Source organism: Mus caroli, chromosome 5 (assembly GCF_900094665.2).
Source record: "Mus caroli chromosome 5, CAROLI_EIJ_v1.1, whole genome shotgun sequence".
Classification (NCBI taxonomy): Eukaryota; Metazoa; Chordata; class Mammalia; order Rodentia; family Muridae; genus Mus; species Mus caroli.
The window spans coordinates 58,744,328-58,759,182 of NC_034574.1; the positions used below are offsets into that span (position 1 = coordinate 58,744,328).

The 14,855-nt window shown below is 44.9% G+C and overlaps 1 protein-coding gene across 2 annotated transcripts in view; it reads right to left on the reverse strand.

Annotated features, from left to right (window-relative positions):
* Nucleotides 1–568: 568 nt before the first annotated feature.
* Nucleotides 569–14,855, reverse strand: part of Smim14 (small integral membrane protein 14) — a 45,862-nt gene continuing 31,575 nt past the window's right edge. The window contains exons 3-5 of one of the 2 annotated variants that reach the window (XM_021163061.2): nt 13,821–13,869; nt 6,411–6,553; nt 569–4,043 (exon numbers count right to left, since the gene is read on the reverse strand). In XM_021163061.2, the coding sequence (XP_021018720.1) occupies nt 4,011–4,043; nt 6,411–6,553; nt 13,821–13,869 (225 nt within the window). In that variant the 3' untranslated portion in view covers nt 569–4,010. Of the gene's footprint in view, nt 4,044–4,620; nt 4,789–6,410; nt 6,554–13,820; nt 13,870–14,855 lie in introns of those variants that run through there. The other variant, XM_029477511.1, reaches the window with a different exon arrangement.

Consider the following 14,855-nt stretch of genomic DNA (forward strand, 5'->3'; position numbering starts at 1 on the left):
TCCGCTCAAATGAATACTACTGTGTGTTACTCCCTCAAAGAGAATGTCTGCTTGACACTTTCCAGGAAGAAAAAGTTAACTAAAGAAATGCAATTTAACTTCCTAGAGGTTCTTAGAACTTTCTCTTCTGAACACTGACCTTATACTTTTAGCTTTGTTTTAAATTTTTGACAAGGTCTCCTGCATCCCAGTCTAGCTTCAAAGCTGCTATGACAAAGGGTGACCTTGGAGTCCTGGTTCTCCTGCCTCTTCTTCCCAAGTGCTGGGATTCTAGATGCATCCCATCGTGCCCGGCTTATGAACTGTGGGTGAGAGGACCCAGAGCATATGAGGACACCCTAACAGCTGGGCTTCACCCAGAGCTATCGTTTAAATATTTTCCTTATTTCTTGGAAACATCTTGAGTTGAAAAGTTGTACCTAAAAATATTTTATATATGTGTGTGTGTGTGTGTGTATATATGTATGCATATATATATATATATGTATGTATGTATATATATAGGGTATTAACATTTAATCAAGTAGAGGGTATCTTTTTCCACAAAAGCCAAACAGAAAACGAAGTGTTACTAACATTTTCTATTTATTCATTAATAAAAAGTGCATAGTACAAGCCCTTAAGCCCAATCCAAGTCCTCAGTAAAAGATGAACACCATAGGCTAGATGGCACGGGCTGATTTGTTTGGCATGATTTAAACATTGAGAAACAGCAAATTACATTTAGTACATCACATGACCCCTTTGCCGTTAACAAAATAATCATTGGACATGTAATGATACACAGGATGCTTCACTGAGAAATATAAGACTGTCCCTATTTTCTATGGCAACGACAAAATTTAAACCATTTGTATTTTCTGTCTTCAAGTTGCTGTTTTGTGTTTTAAAGTGAGCTGATCAAACTGCAGTAAAAAAAAAATCACTGAGAGACAGACAAACTGTCATTTAGAAAGACAGACTTCCACAAGTCCTTTAAAAGTCTAAGATATTCGTAATTCCATAAACACTATCGCAGACGCTCAGTGGAAGCATGGGACAATTCCAGTACTCAGAGAGTACTCGGTGGCGACTCTGGAGAACCCCTGTACATCGTTAGAACATGAGTTCTTAGGCATGGGATAGTGTTTAGGTACGTGATAAAATCTTTTGCTATAAATACTCCCAATGTGGAAAACAGAAAAACAGAACTACTAGATTTTGTATGAAACAGTATGAAGAAGCTCTCAAGTGAACTCTCTTGGTGGCGTGGACGGCCTACCGTCAAGACTGTATGCTTTCTCTTTTTAGTTTACCAGAATTGTAGCTACAGAGCAAGTGAATGTTTGCAAGCCAAATAATGGTGTACAAATATGCTATCTTAAAGGGCCACATGTAGAAACTTAAGGAAGAGAATAACAAATTATTAGTTGGGTTAGTAATAATATTCTATGCAAGATATTATCACTTTAGGAATATAGAAAAAAATTACCAAAGAAAACAAAAATAGCAAAGACTAAAGGTAAAAACCCAAGGCCAAGTACTTCTCAAAGAAATCCAACTGTTACCAGGCACTGAAACGCCTGGGTCAGGCCAGGTGGTGGTGGCACATGGCTTTAATCTCAGCCAGGGAGGCAAAAGCAGGTGATCTCCGGGCTTGAGGCCAGAGCTAGGCAGAGAAACCCGGTCTCAAACACACACACACACAAGTCTCGATGGAATGTTCTGTACAACTGTGCTCATGTGCACTTCTGGTGAACACAACTAAGCCATTTCTATGTCAGAAAGGAAAATCTTTATCAGGTTAAAAAAAAAGGGTGGCTGTGTTACTAACTTAACAGGGGGGTTACATAGGGGAAAACTATGATATTTAGACGTAAGCGCATGTGGTAGAAATGAATACCCAGAATAAACATCTATTTTTCCAGGTCTCTAATACTAGATGTTCTTTATCCACATTTTCTCCATTAAAAAATAATTGATTTACTCTTCTTTTATGCTCGGTCTTTTATGCAGGTCTTTTGCCTGCATGTATGCCTCTATGAGGGTGTTGGATACCCTGGAACTGGAGTTACAGACGGCTGTGAGCTGCCGTGTGGTGGCTGGGAAATGAGCCTGGGTCCTCTGGAAGTGCAGCCAGTGCTCGTAACTGCCAAGCCTTCTTTCTACCCTTCGCCATTTTTATTTTAATCCAAGGTGAAGTCTCAGCTATTTGTGAGGCAGACTGTGTGAGGCCATCAGCAGGTTAGAAAGCACTGTTGGGACATATGTGCAGCCTTCAGAGGCTGAGGGCAGGAGAAGAAACACTACAGCTTTAGATCCACTCGAGGCCATTCCAGTTTTGCTCAGGTTAAGTCCCTCACCCCATTTTTTCCGTTTGTGAGCCAAAGTCTTCCCATGCCTCGCCAAACCTGACCTGAAATTCACTATGTGGCCTCGTCTGGTCTCGAGACTGCTACCATACCTGGCTTTTTGTGTTAAACTGGCTACAGGCTACTAAGCGGGTAAGACTTCTGGGTGGCCACAGCAAAAGAGAGAGAAATCCTGTACCGTGTGTTGTTAATTTGTGCAGAATTTAACTTACCTGGTTAAGTCACTCCTTAGAAACACAAGTAGCTAAGAGGTGGTTATATTATTGTTTAAATGTTGAGTACAAAGCCAAGGGAACCAGGAAGAGCACAAGTAGCCAGGATTACCATACAGGACAAAGAGATGCCCTTAACAATGCTTACGGCCAGACCTGGATAACCACTGCTTGGGAGAAATAGCAGAAGGTTGCACAATTGGGTCACAGGGCAGTTGGTAGTGCAGTGTGGTATAAGTTTATTTAGTTCACACACATAGTCTCTCAGCTCTGTACAGTGACAGCCTAGACTGACCAAGAAGGGATCAGCCTTTACCTTGATAACAAAATATGTTCTGGCCCGGACAAATCCCCTGCGGTGATTCCTAGGAGGAGAGAGTGCAGGCGTGCAGACTGCCCAGGCCTGTTTGATGCAGTCTGTATTCACTGCTTTTGAACTTCTGACTGTTAAACACATTTCAAAAGCTCAGTTACCAACTCCAATGTGCCTGCATCCTACTGCCAAACAGAACTGAGCTGAGAGGTGACAAAGATATTCTCCTTTGTCATTCTCCTCCTTTCCCTTGGAATAAACCAAGCCCTCAGATTAAAGGCTCCTCTCCTCATAAGTCAGAAGGCAACAAAAGACTCAGTTTTCTTTAAATTTAAAAAAAAAAGGTATGAAATTCAGTCATGGGTGTTAAAATGCCAGCCCCACATACAGGCGATTGTACTTTAACAGGGAAGTGTTAGAATGGAAGAGAAGCTTGCTGAAGAGGCACTCACTTGAAGAACAAATATCATGAGGCGAGGAAGGCTAGCATACAGTGGCTTTCAATGATACGCAACGGATTCTAAACCAACCACTATATTAATCAATCATGTTTATTTAAAGTATTCTTAACATCAGAAAATTTTAATGGGAATTAAAAAAAAAATCAGTAAACAACCAGTTCGATTTCCGAATTCTAGCCATAAAGCCATCTGGAGGTTGTGAGGAAAATGCTCACTGTCCCAAGGACTACAGAAAAGTGCCAGGAAAGTAACTACAGTATGGCTCTGTCACTCACACCAGACAACCCCAAATAAATACCTTATGGAAAGAATTAAAATCTATCAAAACCACTTAAAATACTTAAATGCAGAAATCTCAATTTTCCTTCAGCTGGGCCAGAAACCACCACAGACGTTCTAGTCAGGGTTGCAGGGAGAACGAGTGGAATGTTTAAGCTTAGGCCAACCAACAAAGCCCTCAACTTTTCAATAGAATCATTTACTCAGGGATACTGTAAATAAGGACTGTGGCAACACAGGAAGCAAAAGGCAGTTGGCAAGTGAAATTTCTAGAAGCTCATGAAAACAATACCATCCAAACTGCAGATGGAAAAGGAGACAGTTAGTGCCTGGTCGTCTTCAGTCGCTCGGTCGTGCAGGGTGTTAAACCATTGCTGCTTCCCACACCAGGACGTTAGTCCACGGGAGGGGCTGGTGGGTCCTGTCCCTGGCATTAAAAGAGAACAGGTTAAGAGACGTTAACACATCCCATGAGTATCGAAGGGGCATGGCACCTGTCCCCACCCATGCAGCACTAAATCTATCCTCACTGTCTTGGTGGGTTTACATGGGGAGCATAAGGTAAATACGGTGACTCGGCAGGGTTTGCCCCCATCCTTGCCCATGGTATGGAAGGGAAGCTGCAGTAGTAATGGGATGATCCTGGCCACCTTGAGGGAGTGTCAATCTTTCCCCTAATGTGATTGGCTGAGTGCAGTACACTCACAAGCAGAGACTTCTGTTTCTCACTATGGAATGTCTACCAGGATATGACTCCAGTGCTTGTGGTAACCATCCTCCTGCTGTAAGGGAAGCCCACCTTACCGTGAAGCCTGTAGGAAGAGGGACGAGACTGGCCATACATGCATGCATGCATGCATGTAGACAGGGTCTCACGCATCTCAGAGGTTGTGCACACTGGTCAAGTGCTCTACCCACTGAGCTATAGATCTTCAGCCCAGAAACTGGGTTTACAATAGCACGGTTAACTTTTCTCTTTTTTGCGACACTGGGGATTTGCTGGGTAGCCTATATGCTGGGGTTACCGTTGTGTATAAGCACAGGCTGCTTCATACTGTTAAACTTTCTCAGCACTGAACCTAACTGAATTTTTGGTGTGTAAAACCAATAAATCCACTTACTTGATCTCCTTTACACTGGCTTTTTGCAACTTGCAATAGCAAGCACCTGCACTAAAAGAAAAGATGCCAAACTATACGAGCTGAGCGAGGAGGATCAAGAGTTTGAGGCTAGCTTGAGCTACAAAATGAGTTCAAGGCTAGCTGGGTTATACAGTGAGACTTTATCTCAAAGGGGGAGGGATGGAGCTTTTGGATTTCCAGGGAGGCTTTATTTACTTGGCTGGCATGCTCTGTAAGGTGAGCAGCCTTTCTATTGTTGTTTGTTTGTTTTTTTCTGTTCCTTGCTTAGGACACAGAAACTATTGTTCCTAGGACCAATAAGGTCTGTCACTTGTAATGGCTTCTAAGTCAGGTTAAGTTGGATTTCTTTCTCTAAACATTGGAGAAATTGTTCCCTGACATGAAAATAACAAAGGTGTACACAGAGGAAGGCATGGGGAGAGGCTAAGAAATACTTTATGTTTGCAAGGTTCTTAATGCACAGTCCCCTTTCCAAGAAAAGCCTAAAGTACACTAAAGCTTTCTCTCCTTTTCCTCTAAGACAGATGGAGTCTCCCTGTGTAGAGGAGGCTGGCCTTGGATCTCAAATGAGACCCTGTGTGTGCCAATAAAGCCATTCTTAGCTAGCCCAGCACACAGCATGTCTATACGCTCTCCTCCTAAAAGTTCCACGGTGCAGGCCAATTCTCACTGCTATGCCCGCTTTCCTCTCATATGAAGAACTACTTATAAAGCCTGACATTAACACCGTAAGGCCGCATACTGAGAAGGCTGAGTAACAGAATTAATAGAGTAATTTCATGTTCCAACATGTGGTTTCATCATGAAGAACAAAGTTTTTTGGAGACAGGGTTTTCCATAGGAAAGCAAGCTAGGCTCTAACTTGCTATGTAGCAAAGGATGATCTTGAATTTTTGATGTCCTACCTCCACTTCCCCAATGCTGGGATTACAGGTGTGTGCACTATACCCTGTTTATGAGGTGCTGAGCCCAAGGCAGGGCTTCACACACGCTAGGCAAGCAATCTACAAACTAAGCCCCATCCCTGTTGATGGATGACGCTGCTCGCAGGTGCAGCAACATCTCATTTAAAGCCCGACAGAAAGGCTTTACTGTACATATCACTACACGAACCTAGTCTGAAAACTGTTTTTCTTAATTATTTTTATTTTGTGTACATGTTTTGCCTACATGTATGCCTGTGGGAAGGTGTAAAATGCCCCAGAACTGGAGCTAGAGACAGTTTTGAGCTGCCATGTGGGTACTAGGAATTAAACCCAGGGCCTCTGGAAGAGCAGTCAGTGTACTTAACCACTGAGCCATCTCTCCAGCCCAACTCTTTTTCCTGGATGCTATGTAACTTTATAGATACTCATCCCCTCCCTGAAGCAAGATCTCACTTTGGAGTACAAGGTGACCTAGAATTTGTGGCAATCCTCCTGCTGCACCCTCCCAAGTGCAGGGATTACAGATATGAGCCACATCTAACTCTGTTTTTTTTTTTTTTTTTTTTAATGTTCATCTCTACAAAAGATAACTGGGGACTGAAAATTTTATTATGACTACACTGAAAGGACTCAGTCTAAGAATTGAGTCTTCCTCTTGATAATTTCTGTATTTCAGTCCAAGCAAACACCCCACCACCCCCACAAAGGGTCAGGAGTAGCTCTTACACTGTGAGGACTGGAGGGCTTTCCAGGGAGGCTGGAGCCTCTCAGGTTAGGAGGCCTCAGAAGGAAGAGGAGCACGGCGATCACCATCCAGGCCATCAGGATCACAGTGATGCTGATGCCACTGTCACTGGAGGGTCCTGGCACTAAGGACAAACAGAAAAAGCATCTGTAGCCAAACTGCATCCTGACCGAAACACTGCGAGATACACATCTGAAATGGGTGCAAGTCTGGCTCTCTGCAAGAGTAAGTAGTATATGCCCTCACAGAGGCACTTGTCCAGCCCCGTGCAGTAATAATCTGTGTTAACAGAGTCCTGAGCGCTTGGGAGCAGTTAGGGACACTTATCACTGTGACACACCATGGCCTACACACACCCAACAGTTTTGCACTGATTTGCAAGGACCATGGACTCAGGAAACCACAAATGCGTAGATCTGCTGAACTAAAGAAGCCAGATCAAGAATAGCTAATGGAGGGCTGGAGACATGACTCAGGGTTAAGAACACCTGCTGCTCTTGCAGAGCGAGGATCCTTGTTCAGTTCAACACCCACAACAGTGGCTTACAACTAACCATCTATCTGTAAGTCTATTTCCAAGGGTCCAACACTCTCTTCTGACCGCCACAGACACCATGTACATGCAGGCAATGCATAAGTAAATAAATCTACAAGAATTTTAAAGAATACCCAAGAGTAGGAGGTATGGTGGCACGTGCCTTTAATCCCAGGACTCAGGACATAGAAGCAGGTGGATTTTGGAGTCTTAGGGCAGCCTCATCTACATAGAGAGTTCCAGGCCAGTGAAGGCTAGATACTAAGTCTATGTCCAAATAATAAAAAACAAAACAAATGAAAAAAATCTAAAACAAACCAAACCAAACAAAAAAGCTCAGTTTTCAGAAACTAAAATTAGAGATCAGATTTAAAGAAATCCCAGCAGATTGCAGAAATGGCCTGTCAATAACAGCTAGTTTTGATTTTTCTGCATCAGGGAAAATCCTGTTCAGCTACCCAGACAGGATGCTGAAACTCAGCTCACACACTGTAACAGGCTCCACGGGCCCAGGCTCACTCCCAACCTGCAGTACTGAGGCCAAAGTTCTAGCAACTGAAATGCAGTCATGTTAAGGACTTAGCTGGTACAAGAGGAGGCAGATGGGAATGTGGTCTAGTCCTAACCTCAGTCACTTTCTGAGCAACAGCTAACTCAGTGGGGCAGGGGTCACCAAACCACATGCTTTACCAGCATTGTCTCTTTCTCCTCTGCTTTGGATGCTGGGTGTTGAACCCAGGACCTTACCAGTCTAGACAGGCAGTACACCACTTCGTCACACTCAAACCCCACCCAAACCCCACAGCACACGTCTCCTGTTCCCTTCAACACTCTATATGCTGTGGGGATCTAACATTTCTATTACACTTACTCTTTGATTTCTGTGGAGTAACACATGGAGGGGCACAGGAGAACTTTCAGGATCTGGTTCTTTCTTTCCACTGTGTGAGTGCCCAGGATTGAACTCAGGTAAGTGCAGCTAAGCCACCAGACTGAACTTTCCTCTTACACAGGGTCTATCCGTTATCCAGTACCCTCAGGTCTCCAGGGTAGCCTAGGTTCCTGATTTTCCTTCCTCTAGCTGCCAGACAAGTATGTGTTGTCATATCCCAAAACACCAGAAACACAAACATCTCTGCTGACCCACCCAGTGACTAAGCCTATCGAGCTCTGAGGACGCCAGCCTGACCTTTGCTGGGGTGACCTGGACTTGCTTCTCTAGTCTTCACTCTCTCCAACGTTATCTTTCCTAGTTACTTCACTCCTTCTTCTCCAGCCAGAGTTTCCCTCGCCTGGCTGCACATCTGGAAGACCTGTGACCTACAGCACAGATTCTGAGGCCCTGTGTCAGACCATCTGATTCAGAGCAGTAGAGGGCTGTGGGCTAGTATTATAATTTTTTAAGCCTTCCAAATGAGAATGATGTAACACCAATTCAGTACTTCTCTGGCAGGGAGTACTGGAAGGAGACCTTCCACACCCTCCTATCTTCCACCTTGCCCAGCACAACAGCCAGTCTCCCATTTACTCTCTGCCTCCCTCTCCTATAACAAACCCACTGCTTCTGCTACTGCCCTGCTGCCTCTTCAAAGGATCATAGCATTTCTCAGTTGAAGGAATAGCTTACCTAAGCCATTAACTTTCTAAGAGCAGGGACCATCTCATGGCTATTTGATCTTGGTGTCTTTATCTGTGAAAGTTAAACATCCTATCACCTTATAGGGGAGCACCAGGCCAGGGACAGGCAGGACACGGAAGCAGAATGACACACTACCCAGAGTGGCATGTGGAAAACGGGGGGCAGGGAGGCAGGAACCAAAATCCCTCCACTTCAGAGTCTAAATAGACATGATTTTCCTGACCTTCAAGGCTTGATGCAAGATATTCATATATTCTCTCTCTCTCTCTCTCTCTCTCTCTCTCTCTCTCTCGCTCCTCTCTCCCTCCTTCTCTCCTCTCTCACCTCTCTCTCCTTCCCTCCCCCCCCTTCTGAGTGCTGGTGATCTAATCCATCCATGGGTTCCAGCAAGTTGAACAAGCCCTCTACCCCCACACCCATATTTAGCTGTGGGATGTAGAAGGGAAACATGCCATAGCACCCTCTGGGGAGACAAGAAGATAATTTGTGGGGGTCGGCTATCAGTTTTAAGGCTCATTGACACTAATGTCAATCATCCAGTTGACCACATGAGGGCTGCTGGAGGTGGGTCTGCTGTATATGAGTCCTGAGGACCATGGGTGCCCGTGAGGTCTGCTGGGAATGAGTCTGAGCTGTGGAAAGTCTTAAATATCCTGTAAAGAGAGAAATGCCTGCAGAGGTCATGGAGAGGTGTGTGACAGTAATACTTAAAATAAATCGCGAGCGCGTGCGTGTGTAAGCACACATGCCACAGCACACACATTGAGGTCTGAGGACAACTTGAAAAAGTTAGTTCTCTTCTCCCACAGTGTGTGGTGGGGGGAGTCCCAGGAACCTGAACTCAGATCATCAAAGTTGCAGCTTTATCTGCTGGGCCATCCTGCTGGGCCATCCTGATGGTCCTGCTTGCACTGAGATATCCTGTATCCAGTTTATGTAGCCATGGCTGGCTTGAACTCTGTCTGTCTCTAGAATGCTGAGACAGCAGGCCTGTGCTGCTTACTCCTGGTTTGCTGAATTTTAGAAAATAATTATGGTGCCATTCTAGGAAGTAAATTTGGTATATGAGACCCAAAGAGGCCAGAGGGAAAACAAAACAGCAGGCAAAGAGGGCACAATTAGTGCAGCAGCAGGCAGCAGCAGCAGGCAGCAGCAGCAGGCAGCAGCAGCAGGCAGCAGCAGCAGGCAGCAGCAGCAGGCAGCAGCAGCAGTAGCAGGCAGCAGCAGTAGCAGGCAGCAGCAGTGGCAGCAGCAGGCAGAGATGGAAAGAATGCTGCTGAGGCATTAAACAGACAGATTTGAGGGGGTCAGGAACAGTGGGCCAGGCAGGACAAGGCCAGCCTAAGCTAGGTAGTGAGTTTGAGGCCAGCCTAAGCATACAGTGAGACCACTAGGCACACAGTGAGACCACAGAGACAGGCTAACGTGCAGTTCGGTGGTGGAGCACTGGCCTAGTGTGCATTGAGGACTTGGGTTTGATCTGTAGCACCAAAAGAAACAACAGTTTTTGAAAAATATTCTACAAAGCCCTAAAACGTTCTTCACGTTCAGACAAACCTCTGAACTGCCTTTAAAAGTGGTTCTATGAAAAACCTAGACATGTTCTTCAGATGGCCACCTTTTGTAATGAAATAACCATGTCCACTGGTAACTATAAAATGCAGGGGCTAGAGGAAGGTGCCAAAGTGGCAGGGTTTAGATCTAGACTGGGAAAGCTGCCAGCAGAAATAGGGAGGGAGAGAGATCACTGCCTTGATGCTGGGAATCTAGAAGAGAGAAGGGTCTGCCTCCAAGTGTCCCTGCCTTCAACGAGCTTAGAACCAAGATTGACATAAGATGTCCAAATAAAACAGTCTCTACATACATAGTGGCTAGACACAGGACAACAGAGGGTGGTACCACTGTGAAGGGAAAAGTGTCCACAAAACATAGATGGAGTGAAGCCAGCAGGACAAGGCTTTGCAGCTAAAAGCACCACCTCCAAGCCTGAAGATCTGAGCTTGGCTCCCCACTCCCCCAATACAACCAAATTGTTTTTTTATATAGCAAATGCAGAGTGAGAGGCAGCTGGAAGCAATCTTAGTCAGGAGCCAATGGGATGTTGTTACTGCTGACTACTGCAACTGGAGTGAGGTTCAGAAGCCAGGCGAGACTTGGAGACCAGAGAGACTTAGTCGCAGAAGCAGCCAGTCACAGCCAGAGCATCGGACTCACGGGTCAGAACAAGGACCTTCAAGTGTGCTTCAAACAGAAAGCCCCTGAAAAGTTTTAGGTGAAAAGAAGCCAAAAGCAAACTCTTACTTGTTCAAGCCAATTGTGTTATGAATAACAGCAGCAGGGAGCTAAACTGGGAGGGAGTTAGGAACATGCAAGGCTGGGCATGGTGGCACTTGCCTTCGATCCCACAACTTGGGAGGCTGAGGCAGGCAGATCTTTGTGAATCTAAAGTCAGCCTGTTGGAAACAGTGAGTTTTAGACCAGCCAAGGGTACAAATAGGTAAGGTCCTGTCACAAACAAACAAACAAATAGACAGACAGACAGACAGACAAACAGACCCTACTATAATGGCCTAGATATGAGGCAGTAAACAAGGAGCAGGCAGAATGGGTGCTCTCAAGTAGAGTGTTGGTTACATCCTGAAGGCAGATGTAATGGACAGGCCTGAGAGCCAAGGGTCACGTTCAGAACAGACATAGGAGGAAAAGCAGCTGTGACAGAGCTACCAGAAGCTCAATTCTGAAGATGACGGTTTTGAGATTGCCTAAGAAACACCACAGTGGACATGTCCACAAGACAGTCACCAGCACACACATCATGAGTCATAAGACTTGAGAACGTCATCAAGGGAGTGTAGGGAAGGAACAGCTCCAGCGAATGAGCTCATGAAGCCAGGGGGATAAAGAAAACAGAGTGGTTGAAGACAGAGTAATTAGAAAATTAGAACTGGGGGAAAAATAATAGCTAGAGAGTTGGAAAACTGCAAGACTGAACAGTTACAGGTTCTGAGTAGATAAGCAAGGGCTTTGTCTAGAAACAGGAAAAGATAGGAGATTATGTCAAGGGTTGTGCTGGGTAGGGAGCTCCAGCAATCAGTGCTTGTCAGGCAAACAATCAAAACCCATGTGAAGAAGGAGGGCATGGGGCACACTTGTAACCCCAGTGCTGGGGAAAGGAAGACGGGGGAATCGCTCCCTGGGGATCACTAGCTGACCAAGCAGCAGAGCCGACTCAGAGAGCCCCAAGATCCCACTGAGAGACCCTGTTTAAAAAAAGACCCTGCTTTTTTTTAAAAAAAAAAAAGGTGGAAGGCTTATGAAAAAGGACATCTGAGGTAGACACCTGATATCCATATTCATGTGTGGATACATGGCATGTGCACCAGCACAAAGGTGCTTCTTTACACATCACAACGTAATAAATACAGCTGTATATACTGATACACAACTTAATGCTATCACCCAAGAGGCAGGAGCAGAGGGCAGATCTCTATGAGTTAAAGGCCATCCTGGTTTATGTTTATGTAATAGACTCCAGGATAGCCAAGACCACAGAGACACAGTCTCAAGATAAATAAGTAATTGAACAAATAAGTAGCGGGGCAGTGGTGGCGCACGCCTTTAATCCCAGCACTTGGGAGGCAGAGGCAGGCGGATTTCTGAGTTTGAGGACAGCCTGGTCTATAGAGTGAGTTCCAGGACAGCCAGGGCCACACAGAGAAACCCTGTTGAGAGAGAGAGAGAGAGAGAGAGAGAGAGAGAGAGGTGTCAAAAGTTAAGTTTCAATAAAAACAAATAATATAAAGTGGCAGAGAATTATCAAAGAGAAAAACTACTGGTACCTTTAACAACCATGCAAGCAAATTTCAAAACTTAGAACTTAAAAATCCAAACTATATTCACTGACTGATGCCAAAGCTCAAATAAATTCTACAGAGAGGAACATAAGTATTTCTCTACCATTTATCCTTTTGGTTTATGTTGACATTGTTTTAGACCTCTCCAGAAGTTGGTTCTATGAATAACCGAGGAAATGATTTTTTTTTTGGAGACAAGACCTCATGTATGCCTGGCTGGCCTCTAACTTACTGAGTAGCAAGGACTGACCTGGGCACTTCTGACCCTTTCAGTGCTGGAAATTATAGGTGTGTATGTTTGTATATATAGATATGTATATATACATATGTATATTGGTATATTTAGTGCTGGAGGTCAAATTTGGGATTTCATCTATGCTAAAATAGCAGAATTGAGAGGACCTGCCTAAACACACACACACAAGCACATACACACAGGGAGAAAGGGAGGGAGAGAAGGAGAGAGCACACGCACACTTGCGCCAGATGCTAAATATAAACACTGACCTATTAATAAATGTAATCTGGGGCTGGAAATGTAGGGCAGCTATGGAATACTTGCCCAGTCTGAGCAAGACCCAAGGTTAGAAAACCAGGACCGCTCAATAAGTGAAAACAACATAATCCACAGCCAAAGCTCTCCGATGTGTGCAGGAGACTTCAGGATGCCCCAAGTATACTTTTCAATTAAAAACAAAACAGAACAAAAAACCAACTTTTTTGTGCTGGAAGCAATTTAGAAATAGCAAACTAAAGGCAAACTCCCATGAACAGGCTTTTCTGTCTAAAGATGAAATATAAATTCTTTCCTGAAGACAGAGGTGTACAGTAGAAAACTGTAAATTTCCTTCACTAATTCCCTCTCATGCATTCCCTCCTACACTCTCTGCCCTCGGAAGCCTAGAACCCCTTAAGCCCTATTGGTCTCCCATAACGTATTTTTTTAGCTGAAGAAGTTATCAAGGCAGAGTTGTGCTGTTTTTTTAACACGGGGTCTTGACATGTAGCACAAGATAGCCTAGGATTCACCATTCTCCTGCCTCGGCCTTCCTTCCATGTGGGATTTCAGGCATGTACTACCACCATGGCAGCAAGAGTTGTGGGAGTGAGTCTTCCTTGAGGAGCCCATAACCGCATTTGAGGCAGACAAAACACTTTTGAGTCTATCATGCACCAAGTATACACTGGAGAACCACTTACCTTAAAATAAACTAATCAGGCATGATGATAAACAATTAACATCCTAGCACCTGGGGAGGTGGAGGTCATACAATCAGAGGTTCAGGGCCAGCCTTGGCTACATGAAACGGTTTTGCGTGTGTTGTGCCCCAGGCCCACCCTCCTGCTGCCCGATGCTACTTACACTCCCGAAGGCATTCTGTGTCGGTGCAGTAGGACTGGGACTGCCGGAGCTGCAGTAACAGAAAGGAGAGTTAGCCACTGACCCACCAACATGGCGGGGGCAACCAGACTGCGGTGGGGGTTGGGGGGCACGGGGTGGGTAGGTGCCGGGGTGGATCAACAGAATACAGCACAGGAGCTAGCTCAGCATGCATGCAGCCCTGCATGTAATTCCTAGCACCACATAATAAACAAGCAATTTTTTTTTTTAAGTTTAGACATTTATTTTATAGGAGTATTTTGCCTGCAAGTTTGTCTGTGCACCACATATACACCTGGTGCCCAACAGAGGTCAGGACTGGGCATCTGAGTTACAGAGTTTGTAAGCTACTATGTGTGTGTTAGGAAATGAACCAGGTCCAGTCCTCTGGAAGAGCAGCCAGTGCGCTTAACCTGCTGAGCCATCTCTCTAGGCTCTTTATTTTGTGATTGGTTCTCATGTAGGCCATGCTAGCCTCAAACTCACTACATAGCAGATGACCATAAACTCCAATCCTCCTTGTCTCTACCTCCCCAAGGCTGGAGTGAAGAGCAGTAACTTTTCAGTTTGGTCTCTTGAATGACAGACAACCTCTTACATATTCAGTAACCCACCCTGCAACTGCATGGCAACCTGCACAACAACTGCTGAGCTGGCTAGGCACGGGTGCCACACAGTTACAGGTTAGGCACCACGCTCGTGTTTCAAGGCTTGGGCAGGCAGGTTACCTGACCCCTCCGAGCTCCAGTTCTTCTCATGGGGACAGGAAATTACTTGCTTACCAAGGGACCATCAGGGATTAGCACAGACAACACAATTGAAACACAGTAACAACCAAGTAACACAGTAATCACAGTGTTCTACATAGAGTACAAGCTCATCTAAGCAGGGCTGTGATAACCAACAGACCTGCAAGCTACCCTCTGGATGCTCAGTCTTGCTGAGTCAGAACGGAAGTAAAAAGATCTTAACTAATGTAAGATTAAGATATATATATATATATATATATATATATAT